Below are 27,363 nucleotides of genomic sequence, written 5' to 3' on the forward strand. Positions count from 1 at the left end.
GCATTTGCACCCCACTGAGCCTCAGCTGTTTTAGGTCTTACATCACCCAGCAGTTTTCTTGCTGTGCATAGCCCAATTTTAGACCAAGCAGTAGATAAATCACTATGTGTTTAAATGACTGCTTTGTCATGAACTTCAGAAAATGTAGTCCAAGATTCAGATACCTACTGTCACTGTTATACTCTGGACTCATTATTCATGTGGAAATTTGACTATAAAATACCATATCAATGTAGAATTGTACAGTGGTGTGTATGTCGGGAGTGTGGTTTTCCAGACTGAATGTGCTGTTTTTATAAATACCAAGAAGCATGAATATTTACAGGACAACATGTTACAAATGACCTCCTAAAACTGATGAAAAACAGAGCAGATTAACTGACAAAACCTTTAATTTTAGTAAAGTGAGAATTGGACTATTGACAAAATACATAATTGCATAAAGCACTTGTTTCCTACACCTTTAAAAAGTCTTTACTGTTCAGCTTTCAGTGCTGAAAATGATTAAAAACATTGTATTAGCTCTTAAACAGTCCAGTGAGATGAACACACTGTATACAGTATGTTTTAATGTCTGGCCAGAGATAACGGTGCATGTTATCTGAACACGTGGGAATAAGTTAACGCCTGGCGAGGACGCATTAATCATTAGATGTGTGGATGATGCAACCCCAGGTTGCAGTCAGGTGGGAAACTACAGCAGCTGGCAGATGTTAGATCTGAATCTAAAGCACAAGACTTTTTTTATTTTTGCAAGTTAGTCAACGATCTTGTACAGAGAAATATGAAAAGGTAAAAAAAAAAGACCTTATAGCTCAGAGGGCAAAAAATTACCACCAATAACTATAAATGTATGATTACAGCCAACACTATCTCTAGTAGTGTGGGGCAAAAAATATCAATATGAGAGATGTATCATACTGTGTGTGATGCATATGGTCTCTAGTTATAAGTGACACACTGGCACCGATATCGTGATACGTTCTGTTGTGATATTCAAGCAAAGCTATTCAAGTTTTGACTCTAGATATTTAAATAATTTGTTTTCAGTCCTTTCTCCTGTTTATGGATGCTTGAAATGCAGCACATATTGCTGTTTATATTGTTAAAGCTAGACCAGTACATCAGCATGGTCAATATTTCCAGATTTTAGCTTTTCATGGAAACATCAGAGAATATAAAATAGTGTCAGAAAATAAAATATACGGAAAGAAAGGAAATTAAGGGTCTTACAATTTAGATTTTTTTGTATTTTTGGAGTACTTGTATCTCAGTTCCCATATATGTATATATATAGTGGTATCAGTGAATCTGTTAATGCCAATAACTAACAAGAAATGCTTGAGGTACTGTAGAAACTTTAAGTATTACATATTTCGTCCACTACAGAGCACTGACAGATTTGTTTTACAACTGCCTCAAGGGTAAAGAAAATAGAGAATGAATAGATGCTCCCATAAATGTTTTATGTCTTCATCAGGTGTCTTAATAAATACCATAATTATACTTAATAAATTAACTTTTTGTAAGCACCTATTCAGTGTGCAGGTATCCTTTTCTCTCAAGATTGTTTTTGCCTTTTTGCCTACGCACCTGATATCATGTTGAGATCTTGTGTCCTGCTCAGCACATACTATAAGAATTATAATATTTTTAAATGTATGAGATCATTACCAAAAAATATCGACCGGTCTATTGATTTATCAGATTTGTTAAAACTCTAAAATATCAATATAGGTCTCAGAAGTCCAGTATCTGTCAGTGAGAGTTAAACCTCTTCAAAATGCAGTAAATACAGTTCATGATTGATCGCTGCTTTCTGGAAACCAGGCACCACGCAGCTCCTTTAATGTGTAAAAGAACACCAGAATCTGCGTATACATATGTAGACACAGTGTTAAAACATAACACATGAAATAATCTTTAACCAGATATGGTTGTTGTCACTGTGACAATGTTTCACTTTAATGTTTTTAGAAGTGCACAGCCATCACAGCATAAAAGCACACTGTTATCCAGAGCAAATTAAAACAAATAGCCAAGTAGGAATTAAGTGTCTCACTCAAGAACCCTTCAGCGGCACAGACCGCTGAACCAATGATGCTGTTAATTCACACTGAAGATACATAAAAGCTTCTCTGCTGTCTCTCTCTGAATACATAATTATAGGAGCAGGTTTACAGTTGAATAGCTGAATTAACTGAAATACTGCGGCTGATTTTGTACAGATAACACAAACATTTTCACAGAACCTTGTTAACAGAAACCTGCCATTAACCTGGTGATTGAGCATTTCACTCTGTGCGTTTGCAGTGTTTCAGCAGACCATGACCTCAGAGTTAAACAACACACACACACAGTTAACACACAATAAAAATGCATTTTGCTTTTAACCACTGCTTTGTGTCGACAGTGAAGGTCAGAGCTGTTAATCACAAGAGCCATCTAGTGGCTCTACTTGGCTCTGCTGGTCACAGTGGCTAAAATGAAAAGACGTTACAATAATGCATTCACATGAGATCAGAATTTATTTAAAATAATATTCCAGATAATGTAAGATGAGACACATTTCTTATGGCTATGACTGAAACTTATTCAAAACTATGAATAAAGATGAATCACATCTATGGTTGAAGTTCTGACAGAAGCTCAAACTGTGTGTCTGTGAACATAAATACTGATCTGGAAAAGGAGAAAAACTGAGCTGACTGGCTGCTGCTGTGTTTAGTTGAAAATAAGCAGTAGTGCTTCTTGTGTAAATTACAACAACGACTTTATTGAAGTTAGTTCCTGCAGCTCTACATGGAGGAGGAGCGACGCTCCAAATGAAACCAGAAATACATCATTTACATACCAGATAAACACACATATTACACATTCACTTCCTATACCAGATCCTCATCTTCTTCTCACGCTTGATTTTCTTCTGCAACTGTAGAGTCCCGTAGAGGAGAGCCTCTGCAGTGGGAGGACAACCTGAAGACAGTGGAAGAAAATATCAAATATCAGCTTCAAAAATCCAGTCCTGTCAGTCTGTCATTACCACTGTAGTGCTTCTACTACTGTTACTACTGTGATGTGTACAACTACATCTGCTCCTAAATATGATCCTCAATAACCTGCCAGAGATACGGTTACCATGACCACTGAATTTTAGCTGTGACTGAACTGTTGACAGGAAGTTGTCTGAATTGGTCCTATGTGGATACGCCAACATGTGAAACTGCAGAATCACAAGCATTAATATGCTGCTGCGACAGCCTCAACTCTACTGATGAGGTTTACCACAAGATTTTTCAACATGACTGCTCAGATTTACTCTGATTCAGCCACACAAAGTTGGGCAAAGTTGGGTCAATTCATTTTGAACCCGGCTTTATGCACAAGACGCTCATGCTGGAGCAGGAACAGACGTTCCACCAAAAACTTGCTACAAACATTTCCCTTGTTGGAACTAAAAGGCCCAAACCATGAAAAAAACCTGTGGACATACAATGCATGTCTGACATGTCCTGATTTAAATGGACAGTAGTTTTCATTAATCTGGTATCATGGATTTGCAGATTTTATACTTAATATTGTGTAGCGAGTGCAGTAAAGTCTACCTGGAACATAAATGTCCACCGGTACGATTCGGTCGCAGCCTCTGACGACAGCGTAGGAGTAATGGTAGTAGCCTCCTCCGTTGGCACAACTGGAAGAGCAAAATTATGAGGACAATGATGGTTATTAAGACACTTAGTAGTGCAGGTTTAGACCCTAACCCTGAACTTATACAGTAGGAGTATAGGACTGCTATAAAGGCACACAAAGTTATACAGTATGACTCAATAACTCAGTGAATACTGGGTCAGATGCTGAGTTACAGCTTTTAAATACGACAGTGTGAGGTGTACCATTTTATATCAATGCTTGTTATTAGACAAGGGGCTACAGGGCAGAAAGTCACAGAGAGAACACTGAACAAAAATAGGAAGAAAAATAAATCACAGTAAATATTAGTATCAGCTCAGCTGTGGAGGCTTTATGGATGCTGGATTATACAGACTACAGATCAACAACATGACAGGTGTTGAGGCGTCAACTGCTTTTCTAAGAAGAGAGCTATGCTAGTAATAAAAATGCTCAGTTTCTTAGACAACCGTCTTCAGGAGTGAGCTTACCTTCCCATGGAGATGACGTATCTTGGCTCAGGCATCTGGTCGTACACCTGTTGGGAAGAGGAAGTTCAGTCGCTGTTATATAATGTCTGACTAAGAACTAATCTGTCCTTTCAGATGGAAGAAGGCTTCATGCCAGTCTGCCAATCCACAGAGAGGCTGGTCGTAATCCTGCCAGTGTTTACACAGCTATACTCCCATCCTGCTGACAGAAAAGTCTCAGCAAGAGCACTTCTGTGTGGAGTGTAGGAAAATATTTTCTCCCCATAAACCAGCTGAATTGTGTCCCATAATTACCAGGCTACATATTTAATGAACTCATTCAAATTTGCGACAGCAGTCCGGGTGTTATATGGAGCGTCATTAGCAGAATTACACACTTAAATGTAAGGTTGCTGCTGTTACATCCCGTACTTTCCCTCCCCTCACCTTACGCAGAGCCGGAGCCATCTTATTGGTTAGCGTTCCTGCCACAATCATGACATCAGACTGTCGGGGACTTGCTCTGAACACCACGCCGAAGCGATCCATGTCGTAACGGGGCGCCGCCATGTGCATCATCTCCACCGCACAGCATGCCAGACCAAAGGTCATAGGCCACAGAGAGCTCTGGGGGAAGAAAGCACAGCAGCGATACGTCAATGACACACTGACAGAGCAAACACACAACACAGTTTGATGGTGACAATAAACGTGCAGCATGTATTCTTGCTGTTTCATCATATCTCCTTACTGTTTACACACCAGCAGGGAGCATATGTATATTACAGATGCACCAAACTATAGGCATAATATTCGGGCAATACCAGCTTTAAAAGGCAGAAAATTGGTCTCTTCACTTTGCTGATATTTGGGAAATTATGAAACTTGATTTTTTTTGGGATTGTTTTTCTTCAGAATCTACAGCGAAATGACAGAAACACCTGACAATACAATAGTCCAGCAGTTAATACCAGTTAACACCAGTTAACACCAGGGTCATAATAGCTCTGTTGTATTGAGACTGAGGCAGTTCTTTGTGGTGCTGTAAAGTAAATGTCCATTAAGTACAAAAGGATGAGGGAATCTCTATGCAGCAGACAACTCTGATGCATAGAACTCTGAAGACATTTTGCATTACATAATTTTTGTGAAGTGTTTGTAGCTAAAGCCGCAGCTTTCTGGCTTGTTTGCTTGCCTCTTCAATATGCTTTTTTTGCCCTGAAAACTCAAAAATGGTAACTGTCAACTCTCACATACTACTCAGTGGTATTCAACTTATGACTTACTTGCTTGGCTCACTTTGTAGTTATGATTTATAGTGGTCACTGTATCTTTAGAAACATTTGTTGAGGCAGCTTCAGATGATTAAAAGCCAAAACAAGTGAAGGAAATACAGATACATTCACAAAAGGCACAGTCACACTGTCTGATGCTGCGGTCGCATCACAGGCAGGGGACTTGATTTTATTTTCAGGTGTGCCACCTGAGATCAAATGCTGTCATTCTGAGCTGTAAAATGAGCCAGAGTAGAGAATAGGACTATGATTAATCCCCTCCACACATGCTGGGTGTTAACAAACCCAAAAGCCTCTCATCTACTCACCCTTCGTGCCCAGTTAACCAGGTCGTCCAGCTTGGTGATAACATACTCGCCCTTGCTGCTGGCTACAGATGCTGGTTTGGCTGCTGCCACTGCTGTGCTTTTCTCTCTGACTGGAACCACACTGCAACAGAGGGACAGAGAGGATGTTGTTTTACCATGTGCAGAGTGTTTACTGGATATATTTTCTCCATTCTGATAATTACACAAAGGTCTCACCTCGTGGTGGTATTCTCGCTTTTAGCACTGCTGTGCAGATTCTTCTGCTGAATAGCAAAAACTGAAATGGGCCTGTTGGGTGGAGAGAAGGTCAGAGGGATTAATAAAAATGGTGGCATGAAAATAAATGACTTTAGAATTGATGGTAAAGTTAATTTAAAAATATACAGTATATGATCATTGCATGCTTATGTTAAAACAGTCAGAACAGACACTGAAAGAATGCAGATACCAGTCAGTTTCAGTAGAGGGCAACAGTGTAATACTAAGTTGTAAAATGTTTTAATTCCAAGATATTGTGTGTGATGGACAGATGGACGGATTTCATTGTAGACTTGTAAACTTGACGATGCTTTAAAGGATTAAGTTGGCTGTTCCTCTGAACAGCATGCAGGCTGAACGAGTCTGCTGCTGACAGAAACTGACAAGAAATATTTCAGCACTTGCTTTGAAGTGAGAAATGTCTGTTTCAGCCTGCAATGCTCTTTGACAAGAGGGAGTCTGAGCTCTAAGGAACTGAGAAAGTTCCAAACATGCAGAGAATAAAAACTGGGTGGTTTGGCTTTGAGTCGATGCATGTGTCATATGTGGAAAAGAATTACACGTTCTATTAATGTTACATGACCTACTGTGATGTGGTAAATCAACACATGATATTTTGGGTGAATATTCTCCCCTGCTTTTTTTTGCCTACATAGTGTGAAGAAAATTTGTTGGACTTTTGAAAAGGCTTGTGTTGTGTTGTGTTGTGTGTTTGTATGAAAGGCCAACTCCACCCCTGTAAAGGGCATGATACTGGAGCAGCCGTGGAACCAGCAGGGCAGAGCTGGATTGAATTAAGTTTTGAAACAAGAACAGGATTAAAAGGTTCTTACCTTGTTGAAAAGCAGCCAAATGTGGCCAGACGGGGCACTGCAAAATAAAAGCATTTGACAAACTGAAGAAAGCTCATAATAATAGAAATCTACTCGAGGTATTTCAGATGTATCACTGTTGACTGCTGTTATTATGAACATCACTCATAATTTACATCACTGCCTGATGAGTTCTCTTGTTTAAACAACAGAATGATGTGTGTGCAGAGTTTGACGCAGGAAGGCTGTTTTCACATTCATCTGCTGAAAGTTTCTCTATGCTCACTGAAAATCAGATTATAAGGGGTGGACCTACAAGCATGATTTCTGACATCACAAATAGTTTGGAAGCCAATCCTGAACCAATTTTCAACTTACACAAGTGTGATGTGGAAACTTTAAGCCTCCAGTGCACAAACAATGAGAATGGACTTTACTGTGAAGTAGGAGACATCTTAACTTCTGAAATTAAATATACTTACATATTGTGGAAAAACCATATCAGACACTAATTATCATTCAAAGTAGAGTATTTTATATATACATCTTAAAACCTGTCTGGAGGGGATTTTAAACCCCAGTTTGTTTGAGGATTACATCACAGCCAAACACTTGAAACAAATTATGGACATTTTATATAGGCTCACTTAAAGCAAGACCAGCCAAAAGATAACCGATTACATGTATGAATCAATGAGCTCTTCTAGTAAAAATCATATGTATGTCGCATTTAGATGATTCGCCAAATGTAATCTACATATTTACAATTGATCAACAGTGTTTGAAGCAGTCAGTCACGTTGCATTTTGAATGAAAAAGACAACGTGAGTGACTGTTTAATCTTTTAAATTAACTGATATTTTGCTGTATGTAGTGCTGGCTGGTGTCTTCAGTTGAAGCCGAATTTTATGAATAACTCCTAGTAATTTGTATAAGTCGCTGTTTCTCTTCGCGTGTAAGTTATTATTCACAAAATATAAGTGAGAAACATAAAGTGACAGAGTGTTTAGGTGGAGTTTGGTTTGACGACACATCTGTCAAAATAGTTAAATCAAGTCAGATTAACTTTTACTAAAGTAAGGGACACACAGAGTATATCAGAGATGAAGTGTGTCATGATATATGTTATTTATTGTTGATTTTCGGCTTGTTGATAGCTGCTGATACAGTTTGTGTAAGCGCTAACCTGGTTAGCTGCCATGCTAACGCAGACGGAGCAAGGTCAGTGTGCGCATTTACTAAAAGCTACTAGTCCGATCACCGACACAGTCAAACCACTCGGCACTGCACTTCTGTGAGCTTAATCTTTAACTACTGTGCATATCACACGTATCAAAAGAGTGAAATGGTTTGTAAAAGCTTGTCATTTTAGTCAAAACATCACTCACCGACCAACGCCGCCATCTTTGGGATTCTGTTTACGTCACACTCCTTCCCGTGTTACGTATAAACGCGAGCTGCTGGGGGCGCTGTTGTCACCTTGACAACCGGCTGACAGACGGATTATTACGGTGCTTTGGTCATAATATAGTTAGTTAATTTGGAGTTTATGTAGCGTTTAAAAGCCATCAATTATCTTTTGTGATAGTTGGTAATTTTTTGCGCTATTTTTATCCCTAAAACATTTAGTTGACCCAGTTTGGACCTGGGTCAACTAAATGTCCTCTAAGTCCGTAAATAAAAAATACATAAATAAATAAATAAAATCACATATAAAGCTTGTATAAATATGGATTTTTCATATCTTATTTATCTAGTTATATGTATTTTATGTAATATTACATTTTGTAAAATAAATAAATAAAAATACAACATGAGGATCTAAATGTGTTTCTAAGTGTTCTCCACACTGCCAGGAATAAAACCAGTTGGGGAAAATGCAGAGTACTTCATTTTTTTGTTAGCCTATATTCAGTCTAAAAATATCGGAATTATACCCTACTATAAATACCACCATGTGTTACTTGTTTTGACATTGTAGACTGTAAATCACCAGAGGAGACTGCATGACCTCAGTGTCTTAATTGGTATGTTAAGTTTCTCTGTTGCTGTAGGAACCAATGTCTTGGTGGTAAAATTATCTCTTAACATCATCTATACTCATCTAACTGTCAAAATATGTCATTTTTTTCTTCCCTATGTGAAGGTTTAAAGGTTGTTTCACATACATGCTTCTTTACGAGGAATGCCAGGAAAATCTTATAATACTTGATGAAAAATATTAAATCCCTTTGTCTCAAAATTTTGGCCTAAAACCACTCAAATCTAACAATATTAACTCTGGAAATCGAACAGTTAGTCTTAACCGTCATATACTGTTTATATTCATACATTTTCACAGTATCCCTTCATAATTATACTGCACAATAAATCATTCATGAATATCTCATCAGTCACAGATATATAGGTGATCAATCCTTAATGAAACTTTCAGATAGCAGAGAAAGTTCATTCATTAGTTTTTATGCTTTTTGTTTATGGAGGAAAAACATTTACAATCACACTCTATAACAGAGATAAAACAGGGGAACATAACGAGTTCAATGAATTATATTAAATGTGAAGAATGTTATATTCTATATTTTTTTGAATTTTTGAATAATTATGGATCAAACACTCTACAAAAATGTATATCAGCTGCACACAAATGTTTTTAAGAAGTTGAAATATTTACATTTGTGTATATTCTGGGTCACATTAGGAGAAGTCGTCAAATTTCAGGCTGAAAGAAAAAAGTATTTAGGGTGTTTTTACTGCTCTCAAACCTAAAAATGGGTCAAATTTGACCCTGAACAGTATATAAGGGTTAAAAAAAAACACACCAAGAGAAACATATGCGTAACTGTAGAATATATACATGTCATGAAATTCTCAAAAGCAACACTAAGGACATCAGTCTAATAGTCTTTTCTATTCTAATAGTGTATTTTGTATATACAGTCTTTATTTTAGCTGTTTAGCGCCCCCTACTGGGGTGACATTCATGGTCTGTATTTAAGAATGGACACTATTATAACACATTAGGTCATTTTTAAAAAAAGTTTAAATAGCTATTTAAATGTATGCATAAAACCTCTGTATGATGATTGTAAACTGAGCATTGAACACATTTTTGCAATTTAAGATCGGTCGAAAAACTGTTTGATTAGATTTCATTCATTTCAGGAGCCATTACTTTCTTCATGGGGTCTGCGAAACATATCATTTTTTAAATATATACAACTGACAAAGGTAAAAACACATAAATTACACTACTACACATAAATCGCTTCACTGAAATTCAACATGGAGACACATCATGTATTTTATAGCAGCTGTGTGGCCTCGTGGATTAAAACAAAAACTGAACCTTTTATCTCATATGAGCTGTGAAAACATCAGTGAGCTCCACTTTAACTTGTAGATCTTGATGAAGCATCTCAACTACTTTTGGAAATACATCACAAAGTATAAAATACTGAGGATATTACATTCAAGTTGCTTTGATCTTCTATTCCCACACTTAGTAATCTGTGAAAACACATGGTCACAATTTAGTAAAGCATGTTTGGAGCAGGATTTACTGTACATGTGTTACTCACAGGAGTCATTTTAAAGAACTGATTTTGTACTTTCACTTAGAGGTTAGGACTTGGGTTTGTCTGACCCTGATATACTCAGACTGGAGCAGCGGCCTGGTTCTACTGGTTCAGCTGCTTTCATTACATGTATTGGCATAACAAACACTTTTATTCAATATCAGCAGAATCAAAACATACATCTCATGTCAGAAGCAACAACCTGATTCATTTATCCTTAATGTTTGTAAATTGAAATGTAGAAATAAGCTGTTAAAAAGCACTGAAGGCTCCTTTATGCATTGTTCTATTATTCCAACATTATGATAAATTGAAGGAACACCTCATGTAATCTGCAAAGCCCGCTCATTCAGCAGATTATGAATTGTCTGGACTAACTCTTTGTTGCAAAATATTGGAAAAAGTGACTTATACTTAGAGGAGGGTTGAAGGTTCAAATCTTCAAATCATCCCGATAATCTGGACAGAGAAAGAGTCAACATGTACTTTACTACTACTTACAGTAGCAACAAATGTCCTCAAATTTAACACAAACCCCTTCAAGTAGATCAAATACAAATATTGGATCATCTGATCCTCTTGTACTACTGCACTGCTGTATATTCTGTATTTCTGTATTGTTGTATAGTAGCCAAATATTCTATATATAGGATGAAACCTAATCTAATACGAGATGCCAAATGTTTGAACCTCCCAGTGTTCCTTACTGGGCTCTGACAATTCTCTGTTAGATATCAGGAGGCTCAGATGTGTAACTGTTATATTCAAATTGCATTTCAGTTACTTCTCTCAAGAATTTCAGATATAAGCTTAGGACCTGTCTGATGAACCAAACTTAACTATTTGAACTGATCATATCTGATTATATTTCTCTCTCTCATAAGTCAAATGGCTGTAGGAAAAAAATTCCACTCACATTTTCAGTAATGCAGTAATGATCCTTCTTACATGCTAGAAAAATCTAACTGCCATATTAAATGCTGAGATTGTGAGATGAAAGCTGCAGAAAAAGCTAGTAAGAGGTTTCAGTTAAGATTATTTTGTCAAACTACTTTTCTCAATGTAAGGAAATTATCTTTCATACTGAAATATTGCAGGTTTTTATTAGCTAGAATAATCATTGTAGGGATCAAAGACATAAATTGTTGCCTCCTGACACTTTGGTTTGTTTTCAGCTTGAGCATAGCAACAAAACACTGTTAACGCTCTTAAGCAAGGCACTAAATAGAGCTGCTCAGTGGGTGACTGTGGTTTTACTGGGCAGTTTCCAGAGTGAAGGAGAGAGCTGATGAATAAGAGGTGATTTGATGTTCAGCTGTCTTTCCACAGATCTAAAGGAGTATAATCATAAATCCCATGAGGCCACGGCAAAACAGCATCACAGACATGGAGCAGAGCAGCCTGGCACCGAAACTGACGACTATCTGGATTATCAGTTAATCTGATGATTATTTTCTGATGAATCATTTAGTCTCAAGATCAAATTACCTTGGAGGCTGCTGGCCAGGCTGAACACTCACTAGAGAATATAAAACTCACAGCTGAGATTTAAAGTTCGTTCTTGACCTTGGAAGTAGTAGGAAGTAGTATTTGACAAAACAATCTCACCACAAGGTCCATTAAGTAGCTGTTCTGGAGCTTTTTGTTTCACATGATCTTCATCAGCAGATGGAGTTTGCACAGTTGTCTCCAGATGGGATTGTGACATTTCTCAGAGCATTTTAAGGACTTTGTGTCCTCCAGGAAGACTGTGTGATAGTTTTTTTTTTACAAGTTTTTTTAAACAAGAAATTTCATCTGTTTACACTCAAAATTTGAGCAGTTTGTGTGTAATCTATTCCTGGAGAAGTGCAACTTTCTCCTTGGAAACTGAGACAGGGAGTTGTTCACATAATCAGTTGTTCACTTCACTCAAACCTCTCTGTCTTAGAGATCAATCTCATTTAGCTTTTAGACATTTTAGTGTCAAGTGCACCACAACAAACTGATGCTGTTGGTCACAGCTGTATTTAGTATATAGTATTTATGTTGCTGTAACAAGTTTAGGCACAGCTTGATAAATGTTTAATATAAAATTTAAATTTAAAAATGCAATATTTACACTTTGAAATTGCAGCCTAGTTAAATAAAAAAAAAAGATTACTCTAAAATAAAGAGAGAGACTGGGGGAAAACGTGAAATTGACTTTAAAACTGATTATTTAGTCTGACCTGCAGGCAAAAAAGTATATATTTTTATTTTATAATTGTATTAAATTGGTAAAACCTGGTGTGTAAGAAAAGTCATGTGACAGAAGAGGAAGAAAAAGTTTAATTCCTGAAAAGTTTATTAGACACAAATCTTTGCATTTGAGCCTGAAAAAGGTTTTTATTGACTTGATAATTATACTTGTAGCCAAATAAATTGTCTTTAATTACAGTAATTTGGACAGCTCATTAATCTCATGTTGACTCAGTGGTCCAAAGAGAATTAGTGCAGCCGTCTTTTGCATCCTTTTTTTTTGTTTTGGCCTCATTTTGGTGCCACAAACCCAGCGAGAGCAACATCAGCAGCAGTGAGGATGCCAGCAGGGTGGAGATGGAGAGCGACCAGAGAACATAGAGAGCATGTTATCACATCACATAATGACAGTCCGGACACTGCAAACACATAACTGCAGTTTCTCCAGGAATAGCTGCTCAGTCAAAGCAAAAGTAGCAACTGGTCGACTGAAAACCCCACTGGAAAAGATGAAAAGACGTTTTTACAAATGGCTTTTATTCTGCCTTCATCATGTACAAACTTTTTGGACAGTTAAAATAATAATAAAGTCTGAGAATTGAAGTTGCTTTGCTCGTGGTTTTTTAGGTTAAACCAAATCCAGCCATATATATATAGCTAGCAGAGCTTTTAAGTACTTAAGAGTTCAAAACATTAAATATAGGCACTGGAAGAGCTTAAAAGGACAAATAAGACTGGAGCATTGTTCAAAGGCTTCCTCTGCCACTAGCAGGGAAAGAGCTCTTGCATTTCAGATAATAAGCATGAATCCACATTTAAAGAAGTCCTGTATAGGAGGAGCAAAAATACAAGTTAAGCCATCACAGACTTGGAGGGTATAGTGGCAGCATGTGTAGCTGTGCTGAACTGCAGACCGCAGGAATGGCCTATTTTTGGAAAGATCTCCTCCTCTGACAGAAGAAAGCGCAGCTCGCCTCCTCACTGAGTGTCCAGGATGTCTGTGGGTAGGATGTCTGGTTTGCCACTCGGGCTCTGTGATGTCTCCCCTGACCAGGAAGAGGGGGTGACCTGATTATAGAGGACGTCCTGGGAGCCAAAAAGTGGCTCTTTGAGATTCAGGTTGTACATGATGAACAGATTGAGAGCCACCATGGCGAGGAGCGGGAAGATGGTCAGGCCGGAGCCGAAGCCTCGCCAGGGGCTGCACACGTTCAGGCTGATCCAGTAAACAAGTCTGTTGTGAGGAAAATAACAACAAAACAGGAAATAAGATTAAGTTCAAACCTCACTGATAAACACTCACAGCCTCCCTGTCGGGTGTTTCATGAAGCAAGAAACCAGACTTACTTCAGAAGAAGTATTCTGATCCTTTACTTATCACGTAAAAGTACCAATACAACAATGTAAAAATATAATAAGTAAATGTTCTGCATAAAGTTTTAATTGAGTAAAATTAGTGTAATCATCAAAATCAATAAGTGTTATCATCAAAATGTAACTCAAGTATCAAAGTACAAGTACTGCTTTTGAAGAAAATGTCCCTTGTTTGTGATATTGTATTTAAAGCTGCAGTGATTAGTCAATTAATTGATTAGTTGCCAACTATTTATATAACTGATTCATTGCTTGGAGCCATTTTTTTAAGAAAAAATGTCCAAATTCTCTGATTACAGCTTCTCGAATTTGAATACTTTCTGGTTTATTTCATGGATGTATAACAAGAACTGGATACAGCATTAGAGGCGGGGCCCTGCTCATTCCTATGAAAGTTGTTCAGTGGCGCATGAAGCCAAAAAAGCCACTTCCTGCTGTAAAGAAATTGCCTGGATGGAAACATACTGTGCATGCTTTATGGGCCGCATGCACCAATGGAGCTCACTGGAGACTTCCACCAGCTGAGACGGCTAACTTCCGGTTTAGCTAACTTGAATGGGGATAAAATGATTCAATCGCGCAGCTCTACTAGACTTTCAAAATGTGATCAGATAGTGAAATGAGTCATTTCACAGGGCTTGTGGGTTGTTACGCTCAAAAAAATTAATCTGCTGATTTATAGACGTCTCTTTCACAACGTAAGTCTATGGGGAAAAGTCTTTTTGGGCCACTGTGCATCATGTGACGTTGTAATTACACGTTTTGGCCACTGTATCAAATTTGCTTCAAATCCCGGTGCTGTTCCTGTATCCAGTTCTCTTAGACATCCATGGTTTATTTAGTCTTCTATTATAGTAAACTAAATATCTTTGGGTAATGGACTGTTGTGGACAAAACAAGACATTTAAGGACATCATCATGGGTAGTCATCAACATGTTTCACCATTTTCTGACATTTTATAGACCTAAAAACTAAGAAAATAAATAATAGATTAATCGATACTGAATATAATTGTTAGTTGTAGCCCTAATTGTCTTATATTATTAAATTGCTAATGCATCAATGCAAAGCAGCATTTTACTGTTGAAGCTGGTTGAGGTAGAACTATACTTACTATACTATTAGTTAGTTTAATATGGTGTTTCCCAACCTAACGGTCGCTGCTAGCTCACTGCTAATGGTCACAAAAGATAAATCTGAGAGGTTGTGAGATGACTGGTGGAGTAGGAAAAAAAGATAAAGCAAAGTTATGAGACACAAATCTAATTCTTTTTTGGGGCTTTTCTCAAACATCTTATGTTTTTATTTGATTGAAACATCAGATAATTTCATCCCTTTGAGCTTAAAACCACTTTTAAATGACAAAATCTGAGAAGTTTAGGTGGGAAAATCACTCTGAGGTGGAACCCCCAGCACTCTCAAGAAGCCGAAAAGGTTGGGAACGACTGGTCTAATCTTTAACAAATCGTTGTTTTCGCAAGCTGATCATATTTTTTATTATGTGTAAAATTTTAATGTGGAGTAAAAGCTACACTGGCCGAAACCAGTCTTTGCTGGTTCCCTGGCAACTACTCCCAGTTAAGAAATAGATCAGTCATATAATCCCCCATAAAATGGTGAATTGTCGTTTTTACACTTTGGTTCTTGTATGGATTGAATCAACAAGATATAATGTGTTAATCAGTGAGCTTTAGAGGCGTCACGCTAATCTAAGCTAACCGACTGCTAGCTTCATGTTTGTCCCACAAACTTGAGAGTGGCATCAATCTTCATGTTACTCTTGGCAAGAAAGTAACAGTTCCCAAAATGTTAAAACTATTCCTATAAATACATCCAGAAATCAGTCTATTAAAATTACAAGAATACAAGAATTGTAAAAGTATTGGCACCACATGGAGGTTGTTGTGTCATTTGCACAAACCACAATTTTAGTTTCTAGAAAATGCTAAATATCATCTTGATACTTCAGATGTATTTGATGCTGTATGTTTTATATCATGTACAATCATTTCAACACTTAATAACAAAGAAAATCCACATTATTCACACTGGACCTGAACCTACAGGGGCATGATTAGAAGCAGAATGCTGCAACAAACTGAGCAGAGTTCATCTCTCCTTGTGTCACAGTCTGAGCTCGCTGCTGCTTTACAACATGCTGCCAAAACTTCTCTTTGGCTTTGTTAATGACAGTGGTTTTGGTTGTTTTTAGCCTTGCTAGTGGCGTGGCTCTAGGGCTGGCAATGTCGGTCTGTTAGTCGATCCATCACTTTGGTCCAGACTGAAATATCCCAACAACTGTTGGTTGGATCGCCATAAAATTTTTGTACTGACATTCATGGTCCTCAAAGGTTGAATTGTAATAACTTTGGTGATCACCTGACTTTCCCTCTAGTGGCCACCATGAGGTTGACATTTGTGGTTTTAAGCAAAAGGTCTTGACTAGTCTCGTAATACCAGACATCAGAGATCTCCACCTACCAAAGTCTGGGGATTTCTAAATGCATGGTAGTTGCTTGAATGGTGTCGAGAATGTCCACTAACAAACCTACGCCCCTCACATTTTGTCAAGAACATACCTTACCGGAAATGATGCTCTCCCCTCATTCTCCTCCATAGTGAACTACATGTCACCGACCCAATATGAAGGACCGACCTAGAGACTTTGGATTGGTTGTACAATGCAGGTTTTTTAAAACTCTCTAATTGTTTCCACCCAGTTTCAACGACAAAACCTGGGAGATTGTCCTCAATGTCTATGAGTGTAGTATTTAGAGACTGACCTGTGAGTCTAAGTCTCGACAGATATTCAATAGCCTAGATTACCAGGACATGTTGTACACACATTCATGTGCCCCTCAGGATGATTTATAGGCTAAAAACCTTCATAATCACAGCACCATCAACAAGTCAAAATTTCATTTTTCCAATATTTGGTTTTTGACCAAATACAAGTAAAACTAATGATATTCCCCTCAAAGCTGTACTTCATTACATGTTTAGTGCTAATAAGCAAATTAGCATGCTAATACATACTAATACTACAGCACCTCATACACAGTGGTGTATGAGGTGCTGTAGTTGGACCCTGCGGAGCTCCTCCGCAGCTCCACACTCTCGTCCAAATATGGTCACTTCTCATCACCTCTGACTCCAAAAAACCAAGATGGTGCTGTCAAAATGCCAAACTTGAGACTTCAAAACGGTAGTCCACAAACCAATGGGTGACATCAAGGTGGCTACATCACATCCATTATTTTATACAGTCTATGCACTTTTCACACGGTCTCACGCCACACGTCCACTTTTTCATGCAGTGAAAATCAAATTCATAACTGATAATGTCACGGAGCAAAAAGAAAAAAGAGGATATTGACAGCGCACGGACAGATAAGACAGAGCAGCACCGTGCAGCAGCGAGTTATTCAGACCATCAGGGGGAAAGCGTAAAATATACACAAATCTATATTGTAAAGTATTCCTATGCATGCTGCTCAAAGTAATCTCAGTCAGCGACTCCTCTGGCAGCAGCACAGTGTCTCTCCCTCTTCTCTCGCGCCGTGTGCAGGCAGGCAAGAGTGAGAGTGAGTTACTTTGGTTGCGGGGATGCTCTGGGTCTCTGTCGCTCTGAAATTTTCTTGCAATTTTTAGGTTAGTTGTGAGGTCATTTCCTTCATCCAGATTGTTTGTACTTTGTTGTAATTGTTAGACTTTTAAGTAGGCCTTATGAGTATTGAGAATAGCAACCCTCAGGTTTAATGTTGTTTAACCAGGTTGAATTATCCAAATCATATTGTGATGTGTTGTAAGACTATTTCATTTATATAAGTTGTTTGTTCTTGTTTGACTGTGAAGATGGCCTAGTAGCCTGCAACCTACTACCATTTTAGGCTACATAATGTTTTTATTAATATAATTTCAAATGAAACAGTCATTCTTCTGATAATCATTTCCTGTCCTCATCCACCCAATTATATATTGTTCTTGAGGCATTCTTGGTTTTCATAGCACCCTCAATCTATCTAATCCAGACTAGTGCAGGTGGCTGTTTCTTGACTTAATCCAAGAGGTTAGGTGTTGTAGAAATGGGGAGGACCCCCAGACCCCAACACCAATTATCTATCTTTCCGAGTTTGCTCCCCCATTTTAAAACATAACCAGGCGCACCCCGGTGAGGAGCATATGTCTTTCTTATCCTATATTTTGAAGAAAAATATGTGTAATATCTGGAGTGCATATCAAAAATGCTACCTAATAAACACAAGTACAAAAAGAAAAAGTCTTATGAAAAAGGTGTTGGTTCACAAGGCCAGAGAAAGGTCGAGTGGGTGAATTGACCATGAATAATGCTAATTTTATTATGAACAAAAATAAGTACTACCAAAGCACCCCCCCTCCCCTCCCCCAGGAACAGATCTCACTCCGAGATGAAGTAAAAACTTGGCAGCCCTGCAAAACTGGGACAGCTTGGTGCTATGAATCAGGGCAATCAACCAAAGAGGTCAAACTAGAAGAAGCCTGAGACGCAGCACAGGTCCACATAAATCAGGAAATCAACCAGTACAAACCAGAAAGACACAGGACAAATGTCAAAATAGAAACCTGAACCTTAGTATGCAAACAGCATTTAGCTCAAAGCACCTCTGTGCCTGAGAAGCCTTCCCAAGCTGCTAGCATGGCTGTTGTTGCTGTATTTAATGTTTAATATGTGCGCTGCTCTGTAGTCACGAACATCACAGTTTTGTCTTTACATGTCTGTTTTCTGTATTGTGAATTAATGTAATTTGTGTTTGATGTCTGTGTTTCAATCATGAATGAACCGTTTTTAAAACCAACTTGAATTAGTCTGATCACATTAAAGGATGGGTTCACAATTTTTCAAGTCTGTCGTAAAACAACAGTCAGTTGCCTAAATGAACATTGAAATAGGTTTTTCTTGCTGTAATCATTCCTCCTGTACTCCTGAAGATCCCTTCATAATGCACTTACAATGTAAGTGATGGGGGCCAAAATCCACAGTCCTCCTTCTGTGCAAAAATGTATTTCAAAGTTTATCCGAAGCTAATGTGAAGCTTCAACTGTCGAAATTAGTCAAATCAAGTTGATATCTTTCATGTTACAATCTTTTTAGAGCCAAAGTTCCTCTTTTTGTTACTATACTTCCACCGCAGCTGAACAGGGAAACACTGTCTGAGGAAACACAAAGAAGGAATTTTATGCTACAAAGACTGTAAATGTGGCAGATATCCACTTGATATGACTAACTCAGACTGCTGAAATGCATTTTTGCACAAAATGACTGTGTGGACACACTGTGGATTTTGGCCTCCATCACTTACATTGAAAGTACATTTAAAGGGGATCTTTTAATAGCCAGCATGAACAGGAGGAATGATTACAGCAAGGAAAACTTTCCGTGTTCATATGGGCACCTGACTGTTGAAGAAGTTGTGAACCAATACTTTAACTCTGAGTTAACAGGCTTTATGAAACAGTGTTCAGTTTTTTAGGTGCTTTTCACAATAACCTTTATAAAACTCCCTGCTGGTCCACTTTTAAGCCTCACCTTCCTAGGACGAACATGGCGACCAGTATAGGAACCAACTTCAGCTGGTCTTGAGGCAGTAAAGCGGCCATAACGACGAGGTTGAGGACGTAGAGGAGCAACTGTTCCAAGGACGCCGTGACAAACAGCTGCTGAACTGCACGTCTTCTGGGAAAAGACTCCTGCAAATTGAAGGAGCCTGTGCAGAACTGGCACGCTGCACCCACGAGCATCGCTGGGAGGGATAAAAGAGCAATAAGTCAGTTAGCATCTTGAATCTGGGCCATTTTTCCACAAACAACTCTCAACTTCAAGCAACTCCTAGCTGCACTTGATCTCGTCTGACAGCATGCTTTGTTTTTCTATATCTTCATTTGAATACAGCAGCTGCCAGCAGATTGGCCTACATGCAAATACTCCTGTCTGGCTGCAACATGTCATCAGCTTGACAAATAGGTGAGAGGAAAAGGGTCTGGACAGGCTTTGGTTTTGGATGTTTTTGCCACCCGCCCTCTCGTCCTGGTCGTTCAGGTTGGGAAGTGATTAAAATATTCAGAAACAATTAGGCCACAGCCTAAGAGACGCAGAGAGAAGCAGCCAATCTCTTATTGTAGTTTCCATTTAAAGCTATGTGCAGGAGAAGGAAATTATGCTTCTCCCCAGAGGGAGATGTCTGCTGCATTGAGGTTGAAAGCGCATGAAATTAAAGGGGACAGGAGACGTTGAAACATTCCGAGACGAGGCGGCCAGACAAACCAAATCCTCTCTTAATCTTTATCTTTCATTTGTGGCGCTCAGACGGCTGTTTTTGAATGTCAGTGCGCAGGTGTTTGAAGCGTACCAAGCAGGATGGGGATGGCTGCCACCACACAGCAGCAGAGGGTGAAAACGATGCGGCTAGCCATGTCGGGGCAGTCAGGGGGTTTAATGGGGACATAGAAATAGAGTGCATAGAGGATCCCGGCTGTGCACAGAAGAGAGGCCAGGACTGAGAAGAAAGCGGGAACTCGGCCACTCTGGCAGCATTTGCACTGGCAGCAGCGGCAGCAGCAGCGGCCCCGATCTGCAGCCTCCTCTGCGGCCTCGCAAGTCTCTCCCCGCCCCTCTGATCTCCACACAGTCAGCTCCACGCTCTCTGGCGGCGGGCCTATCAGAGGTCGACCCTCGTCCGCAGAACAGTCCAGATTGGTGGACTCTGGACTCCATCTCGGTGTGTCTGTGCCATTGGGAATGTCTCCCTGGGTTGGACTGCCGATGCAGTTTTCCGTGGCGGCGTCCAAATTGTGTGCTGCGATGATGGGACTGGAAAGAGTTTGATCCAGCTCCCCCTTGTCTGTCTCGTCTGCTCGTGGCTCTTCTGGGAGACTGTCGCTGGGCCGCTGGTGGCAGGAAGCAGAGCCTGTTCAAATCAGAACAACACTTTAATACGGCATCCAAAACCAGATACTGAAAGTAATCAACTGCAGGCTTCCTCTAATCAATCACTCGCTGCCTTATGTCCACAGTACTAAGCAGAGGTCTGAGTCTCATTTAACATTGTGGAGAGGAAGACACATGGCAGGATTGAACCTATTAGTGGGCACCGGGGCCAAAAATTGCCGTTGGGCACCTTCCTGTGCTTTGTGTGTGTTCCCATCAGTCACAGTCCACACAAAGACCAACTACTGTATTGGCACAAATATAAGGAGACTTTTCCAGCTTTTTGGAGAAATACCTTTTGAATATACACCGTAGTAGAGTCACATCCTCACACACTCTCTTCTCTCTTCCAGGCTCTTGAAAGTGGTTAAAATTACACAATTTTGTTTCACAATCCTTCAGAAACTCCTGCAGGTTAAGCTGAGCTAAGGAAACACTTTTACAGCTGACCAACTCTTACAGACTCACTATAAACAGACTTTAAGACACTCACTAGGCTACAAACAACCCATAATGTAACACTTTGTGTAGGAGTTGGTACTTTCTCCGTTCAAAAAGAAGATCTGATGTTGTGAACATAATATAACGTAACGTAAATGTCTAGTCCTTGAATATAAAACAACCCTTGTTTTGTAATCTGGCCAATAAAGTAATTCTCTTATGGTGAATTAATATTGTGACCATAAATTCCTCTTTGTTTGTCATAATTTAACACAATTTTTTGTAGGAAAGTGCACCATGTAAGAATAATAATCAACTAAAATAATTAAAGTCTTAAAACTGGATTAAGGCTTTAATGCAGGGCCCACTTTAGTTGATATTGACAAAATCAAATGATTAAAAAACAATTGACAGTAAACTTGGAGCTTTTGTGGCCCCTGGCTGTCTGGTAATCTGTTAAACTGACAAATAATGTCTCATCTTTACTTTATATTCAATAGAGTCCATTTTTCCTTTTCATTCAAGCATCTGTTGGCACACGTGTCAGTGTGCAGAAAGAAGCCGCTTCCACATAAATCTAAACCGAACATTTAGGGTAATAAAAATCCGGTTTAGGAAAACTGTTTGGAACCAAAATAAAAAAAAAATTCAAATTTCAGGAACTGTAGACGTCTCACCAGCTGTTTTCACCATTGCTGCATCAGCCGCCGTATCAACATCTAAATGTTTCCTCGGTTGAAGCAGGAACGACGGGAAGGATTACAAACATTCACCCACTTCACATTACAGATGGAGTCTCCCTCCAGCAGGACTGCAGTGTTTCAGACTCTAAACACTACTCTCACATGTTAAACTTCCCCTGTTTTGTGTCTTTTTTGACTTAAGACCAAGAAAAGACTTTTTCTAAGTCAGTATTGGATGCTGACTAACTTTTGCCGAAAGATGTTTTTTCTCTCCTGCACTGCAACTTATGAGATTTTAATCTGTGTATAAAGGTCCTAAAACTGCAAAAATGCAACGATGAGGTGGATGTTGAAGTATTTCCAGAGAGCTCTTGCAGGTAGATCTGCATATTTGGAGATTTAAGAAACTCCTTAATCATTATTTTCAAAATGCTAAAGACTTGTGGACTGCTTATTGACAGCTGACTTGCTCTGCCTTGGTTTCATGAGTCCTGACTTTGTCTCAACCCTCTTTGGATCTACTTAAATTCGCCTGAGGTGGCCTTTGCTAATTTGCTCTGGCCTCCCCTCAAATACTACAGCTCCGTCAGACAGTAAAAAGCAGCAGTAATAACTCACCCCTTGGCTGATCGGTTGCTGGTGACGGTTCAAGTGAGTGCTGGGAGCCGGAGACGGAGTGGGAGGACGAGTGCAGCTCCTCCACCGAAGACTCGGGGCTGTCTGACACCGGCGCCAAAGAGATCTGAGTGTCCAGATCCAAGAACGGGGAGAAGGAGAGCCTGGCCGGGTCGATGTCCTGGAGCTGGTTGATGATGTCGCTGATGGACTCCTTCATGCTGTCGAGCTCCTTCACGTTCTGCCGGTTAGTGGCCTGAAGCCCCGAGGTGCTCATAGTCGCACAGCCTGAGAGCAGCAGGAAGAGGTTCGGCCAAAAATAAAGTCAAAACCAGTTAAAAACACCAAACCATGAACACAGAGAGCAGTGACATCACTGAAACCATTCGAGCCACATCAGTGACCGTATTTAAAAATAATCTATTTGTTTTTCTGGCTTTGTCTTAAATTTCAGTTTGTGGGTTGTATTTCTCCTTCTTTTTATTTATTGTGTTGGCTGTCTCTTTCATCTCACTCTGTTTTTTTCCTGCAAAGCACTTTGTAGCTTCTGTTTTGACTTTACTTGCTTACGTTCAGTTTTCCACTTTCTACTGACAGGAATATTGTTTACCTTCTGTTTTAGACAAGTATAAATCCTAAAAACAAAAACTTTATAGTAGTCAATTAATCCATCAGTTGAAAGAGAGAAGCTTTATCTGCAACTGTACTGATAATTGATTGTTCATCTCACTCATTTTTTAAGCAAACATTTTCTGGTTCCTGTTTCTAAAATATGAGGATTTGCTGCTTTTCTCCATCATATATTATAGTAAACTGAAAATCTTTGGTTTGACCTTGTTTTGTGGACAAAACAAGCAATTTGAAGATGTTAATTTGGGCTCAGAGAAAATATAAACGGCGTATTTCAGTTGTTGTCACTATGTGGCGCGATGTTAAATGGTTAAGTTATGTGAGGAAAGGGAGCTTTTTGAGGTCATGTTTGTGGTTGTACTGTAATCCTCGCTGACAGGATGTCAGCGTTTATCTTCCTCTGCAAGGTGTGCAGGTTTGATTTGTTAACAGTGACCTTTTCTGTTCGCTTGAGACCTTTTCTCACAAAATCTTCACATGTAGAAATTATAATGTGATTTAGTTTCGACAAGACTTAAGAATCACCTCAAAGTAGATTGTTGAAATCCAAAAACTTATATCTCTGGTTATATCTTGTTTGTTTAAGTCGTTTAAAAGCCAAAGTGTAAATACAACACATTTTTTTAACACTTTTGAAATGCAGATTAAACAAATAATGAAAAATGTACCAAATAGTGAGTTTTAAAGGTGCTGGTAGGCAGATTTTATTATCTAGTTTCCCCTCGTTTCCAGATGTTATGCTAAGCTAAGCTAAGCTAACCATCTCTGGCTCTGGTAGGCTATCGATCTCATCTAAATCTCGGCATAAAAAAGAAAATACATGTATTTCCCAAAACTGTGGAACTATCCCTTTAACAAAATGTGTCAAACTGCTTAATTCATCAGCATTAAAAATATTGCCTAAATAAAATAAAGGCTGCAGTTAAAAAGTTTCCTGCTTTACAGCCAAGAATCTGACCAAGCATTCGATATGATTTGATACTCGACGCTACAGACGCATTTCAGTTGATACTCAAAGTGTTGAAGTTTGATAATCAGTTTTTCTCCGCCTGCATTTACTTCCTGGCAGTGTGGAGACGGCTTCATGTTGGGAAATGAAATGTATAGAAAGTATTTTAAAACTATTAACCTAACAAATAAAAGTGCACATAAAATCCAAAAAAGTTGTTATTTATTTATATGTTGTATTTTTGCGTTATGTAATCCCATGTGGGATAATAGTTAATGATCTGGTGATTTATTTTAAGGTTTTGTGGAGCCATGAAGAGTCAAAGTATTCTGTACTTCACTTATTTTCAAGATTTTAACAGGCATGAAGAGGTAAATGTATCCAGTATTGAACTCATTTCATGTATTTTAGAGGCATTAATAAGTGAAAGTATCAATAAATAACAAAAGTTAGAACAAAGTAAGAATAAAAACTGTAACAGATACCTTTTCTTAATCCCTTTCATCATCTGATCAAAAGCCCTCAGATTTAATTTGGGACTACTTGGGGTTCCCCCAACCCTAGTTTGGGAACCACTGTAATTAGCATTTAGCAGATCAGAAATAACACAAGGCAGGATGATGTCACTAACAGGGCCAATGCAGTCAAAGTTAATGTACTTAAAGTATATATAGCGGAGCCTGAAGAGGAAAAATACCTCAAATCACATATAAGCAGGAGTATAAATTATAAAATCATTACGGAGAGTCAAAGACTGTAATTTACTACAGAATCGCAGTGATTGAAAGTAATTAAATATATTTACTCAGTACTGTACTTTTGTGGTACTTGAGTCTCCCCATTGTTATTTTACAAGTTAATTTTCAAGTATTTTTTTGGATTTTTACATATGAAACATTTTTATAAAACATGATGTATGTTACAGATTATACTTAAAAGTAGTTCCACCAACTACAACACTGAAATACTGCTTGCATATTAAACAATGATACATTAATGTAATTAACCCTGACAGGAGCGATTCTTATGACTAGCCTACTCTTGCTTTTTAAACATTTTGTTGCCAATATTTATGTATATTTACTCCAATAACATGTTGAATGCAGGACTTTTACTTGTAATTGAGTACTTTTATAGAGAGATATTGATATTTTTACTCGAGTAAATGACCTGAATACTTCTTCCACCACTTTTCTTCCCATAAAAACGCGTAAAAATGCACATTTTGTGCGTGGATTTGGACAAAAGGCGTCTGCCAAATCAATGTAATGTAAAATAACACCAATCACGCGCCTTTCTTTGTCGCTTCAGCTGTGTGGTGATTTTTTTTTCTTTTTAAAGGCTCTCATTAACATCTGCAGATTGAATTTGGAGCATTTTCTTCTGAGTTTTTTTGGCGCACATCCAACTGTGGCGCAGAGTCGGCACGCAAAATCAGCGGCGAGGATCTTTCTCCAAACAAATGAGGACTTTACCATGTATAGAGCTCAATTAGGACTCGTCGCGCTCTTTAGGTCGGAGGGGAATAAATCTCGCTGCTTATCAGAGCTGGCGTGGAGGTGGAAACGCGCGTAGGGGGGCAATGTGCTTCTACTCCCCGCTGAAAAATAACTTCACCCGCTGCTGAGCAACTCTTTCAAACAGAAAAAAAGTTTTAACAAATCCTCCTCCACAAAGCAAATCAAAACCTGGTCCTGTCTGGTTTAGTGAGGGCTGCAGGAAATACCTAATTTGGTGATAAATTAATCAAATGAGGCCAAAATGCGCCCCGAGCCGTGCGTGAAGCTGCGCGTAAAGACACACAAGTCATTCTGAAATAGCAGCAGGTCTCAAATCTGATAATTTCTGGCCATTCAGCAGCAATTAAGAGCAGTTAAACCGAGAGAGAGACACAGAAATGAAGCAATGTGGATTAATTTAGCTCCATGAAAACAGCAAGTTTAAAGCTCTTCAGTCAGTTAGAAACATGCGTCGTATATATGGACTTACTTTTCTCGGAGGTTGCAGAGTATTTAGTGAGTTTACTCTTCTCGCAGTTTTAAAAAAAACCCTCTCCGTCCTTCTCTGCCTTTCTTCCCTCCCCCTCCGTTTGCTTTTTGTCTTCCAGGATCCTGAACTTCTGAATCAAATTTCAGGACGGACAAAATACTAGGCTTTTCCTCCGCCCACACAAGAGTTTTTTTTTTCTTCTGGGTACCATGTCAAACACCATATGGAGCAAATAAAGCAGAGGAGCAGGAGGAGGAGGAGGAGGAGGAGGAGGGTCAGCACTTACTTTCAGTTTACCTTCAAATTCAACATCCATCTCCGACACACGTTTATCTAAACAGGACATTACAGTGAAATAAACTTCGGTACTTTGCTAATACTTGTTAGCAGGATGATAGTAGAGTATTACTGTGTGATGACTGAACCGTACTACATGATTTTACATATTTAATATCTCTATAAAAAGCTGAAGTGACCAACAGTTAGTTTTTATAGTGTAAAAGACATTAAATAATATGTAGGTTTTGTCCCCTTAAGCTTTATATTATATATAGACCAATCAATAATGAAAATACTGTTTAGTTGCAGCTCTGATCTGTTGTTTAGCTTTACATTGTCCTTCCAAACCTGGAGACGTTTATTTTTCATAGTTAAACAACAAGTAAGTTTTTCTGTCTTATTTACTTGATTTGTAGGAAATCTGCACTTCAGACTCCAGTATAAAACAATCTGACACATTAAAAGCTTCATGTGATTGTCATATTTCTTTATTAACACAGTTAAACTGAACTCTACCGCTGACTGCTGTAACACTGATCCCACCTCTTTCTATTTCAACACATCTTTTCCATTTGCTCCTCTGAAACTTCACTTTCTGGTGGCTCTTTCCTGCTGCACAGGAAGTGATGAGGGTTTTCTTTTTTTCTCCAGTAGCAGGAAGAGAAATTTTTTAGGAAATAAAAGAGGCCAGTATGTAGCAGTGACTGTTGTGGAGCCACTGAAGAAGAAAAAAAACATAACAAAACCCCAATTTATATTTATGACTGATGAAACACTCGCAGCTGCCAAACTGTCGTTCAGGGAGTCTGATTGGTTGTTTGGAGG

At 38.7% G+C, this 27,363-nt stretch overlaps 2 protein-coding genes across 2 annotated transcripts; both read right to left on the reverse strand.

Annotated features, from left to right (window-relative positions):
* Positions 1 to 1,932: 1,932 nt before the first annotated feature.
* Positions 1,933 to 8,294, reverse strand: ndufs7 (NADH:ubiquinone oxidoreductase core subunit S7). The gene is made up of 8 exons (XM_067596628.1): positions 8,204 to 8,294; positions 6,837 to 6,873; positions 5,962 to 6,033; positions 5,746 to 5,866; positions 4,590 to 4,769; positions 4,164 to 4,210; positions 3,606 to 3,694; positions 1,933 to 2,976 (listed from the first exon to the last, which is right to left on the reverse strand). The coding sequence occupies exons 1-8, from the start codon at positions 8,217 to 8,219 to the stop codon at positions 2,879 to 2,881; spliced, it is 660 nt and encodes a 219-aa protein (XP_067452729.1). The 5' UTR covers positions 8,220 to 8,294; the 3' UTR covers positions 1,933 to 2,878.
* A 4,430-nt stretch (positions 8,295 to 12,724) lies between these two features.
* On the reverse strand, positions 12,725 to 26,431 carry LOC137187604 (uncharacterized). The gene is made up of 5 exons (XM_067596629.1): positions 26,260 to 26,431; positions 22,695 to 22,979; positions 20,375 to 20,932; positions 19,555 to 19,768; positions 12,725 to 13,847 (listed from the first exon to the last, which is right to left on the reverse strand). Exons 2-5 carry the CDS (start codon positions 22,966 to 22,968, stop codon positions 13,592 to 13,594), a joined length of 1,302 nt encoding a protein of 433 aa, XP_067452730.1. The 5' UTR covers positions 22,969 to 22,979; positions 26,260 to 26,431; the 3' UTR covers positions 12,725 to 13,591.
* Between the last annotated feature and the right edge of the window lie 932 nt (positions 26,432 to 27,363).

This window comes from Thunnus thynnus, chromosome 8, assembly GCF_963924715.1.
Source record: "Thunnus thynnus chromosome 8, fThuThy2.1, whole genome shotgun sequence".
NCBI lineage: Eukaryota > Metazoa > Chordata > Actinopteri > Scombriformes > Scombridae > Thunnus > Thunnus thynnus.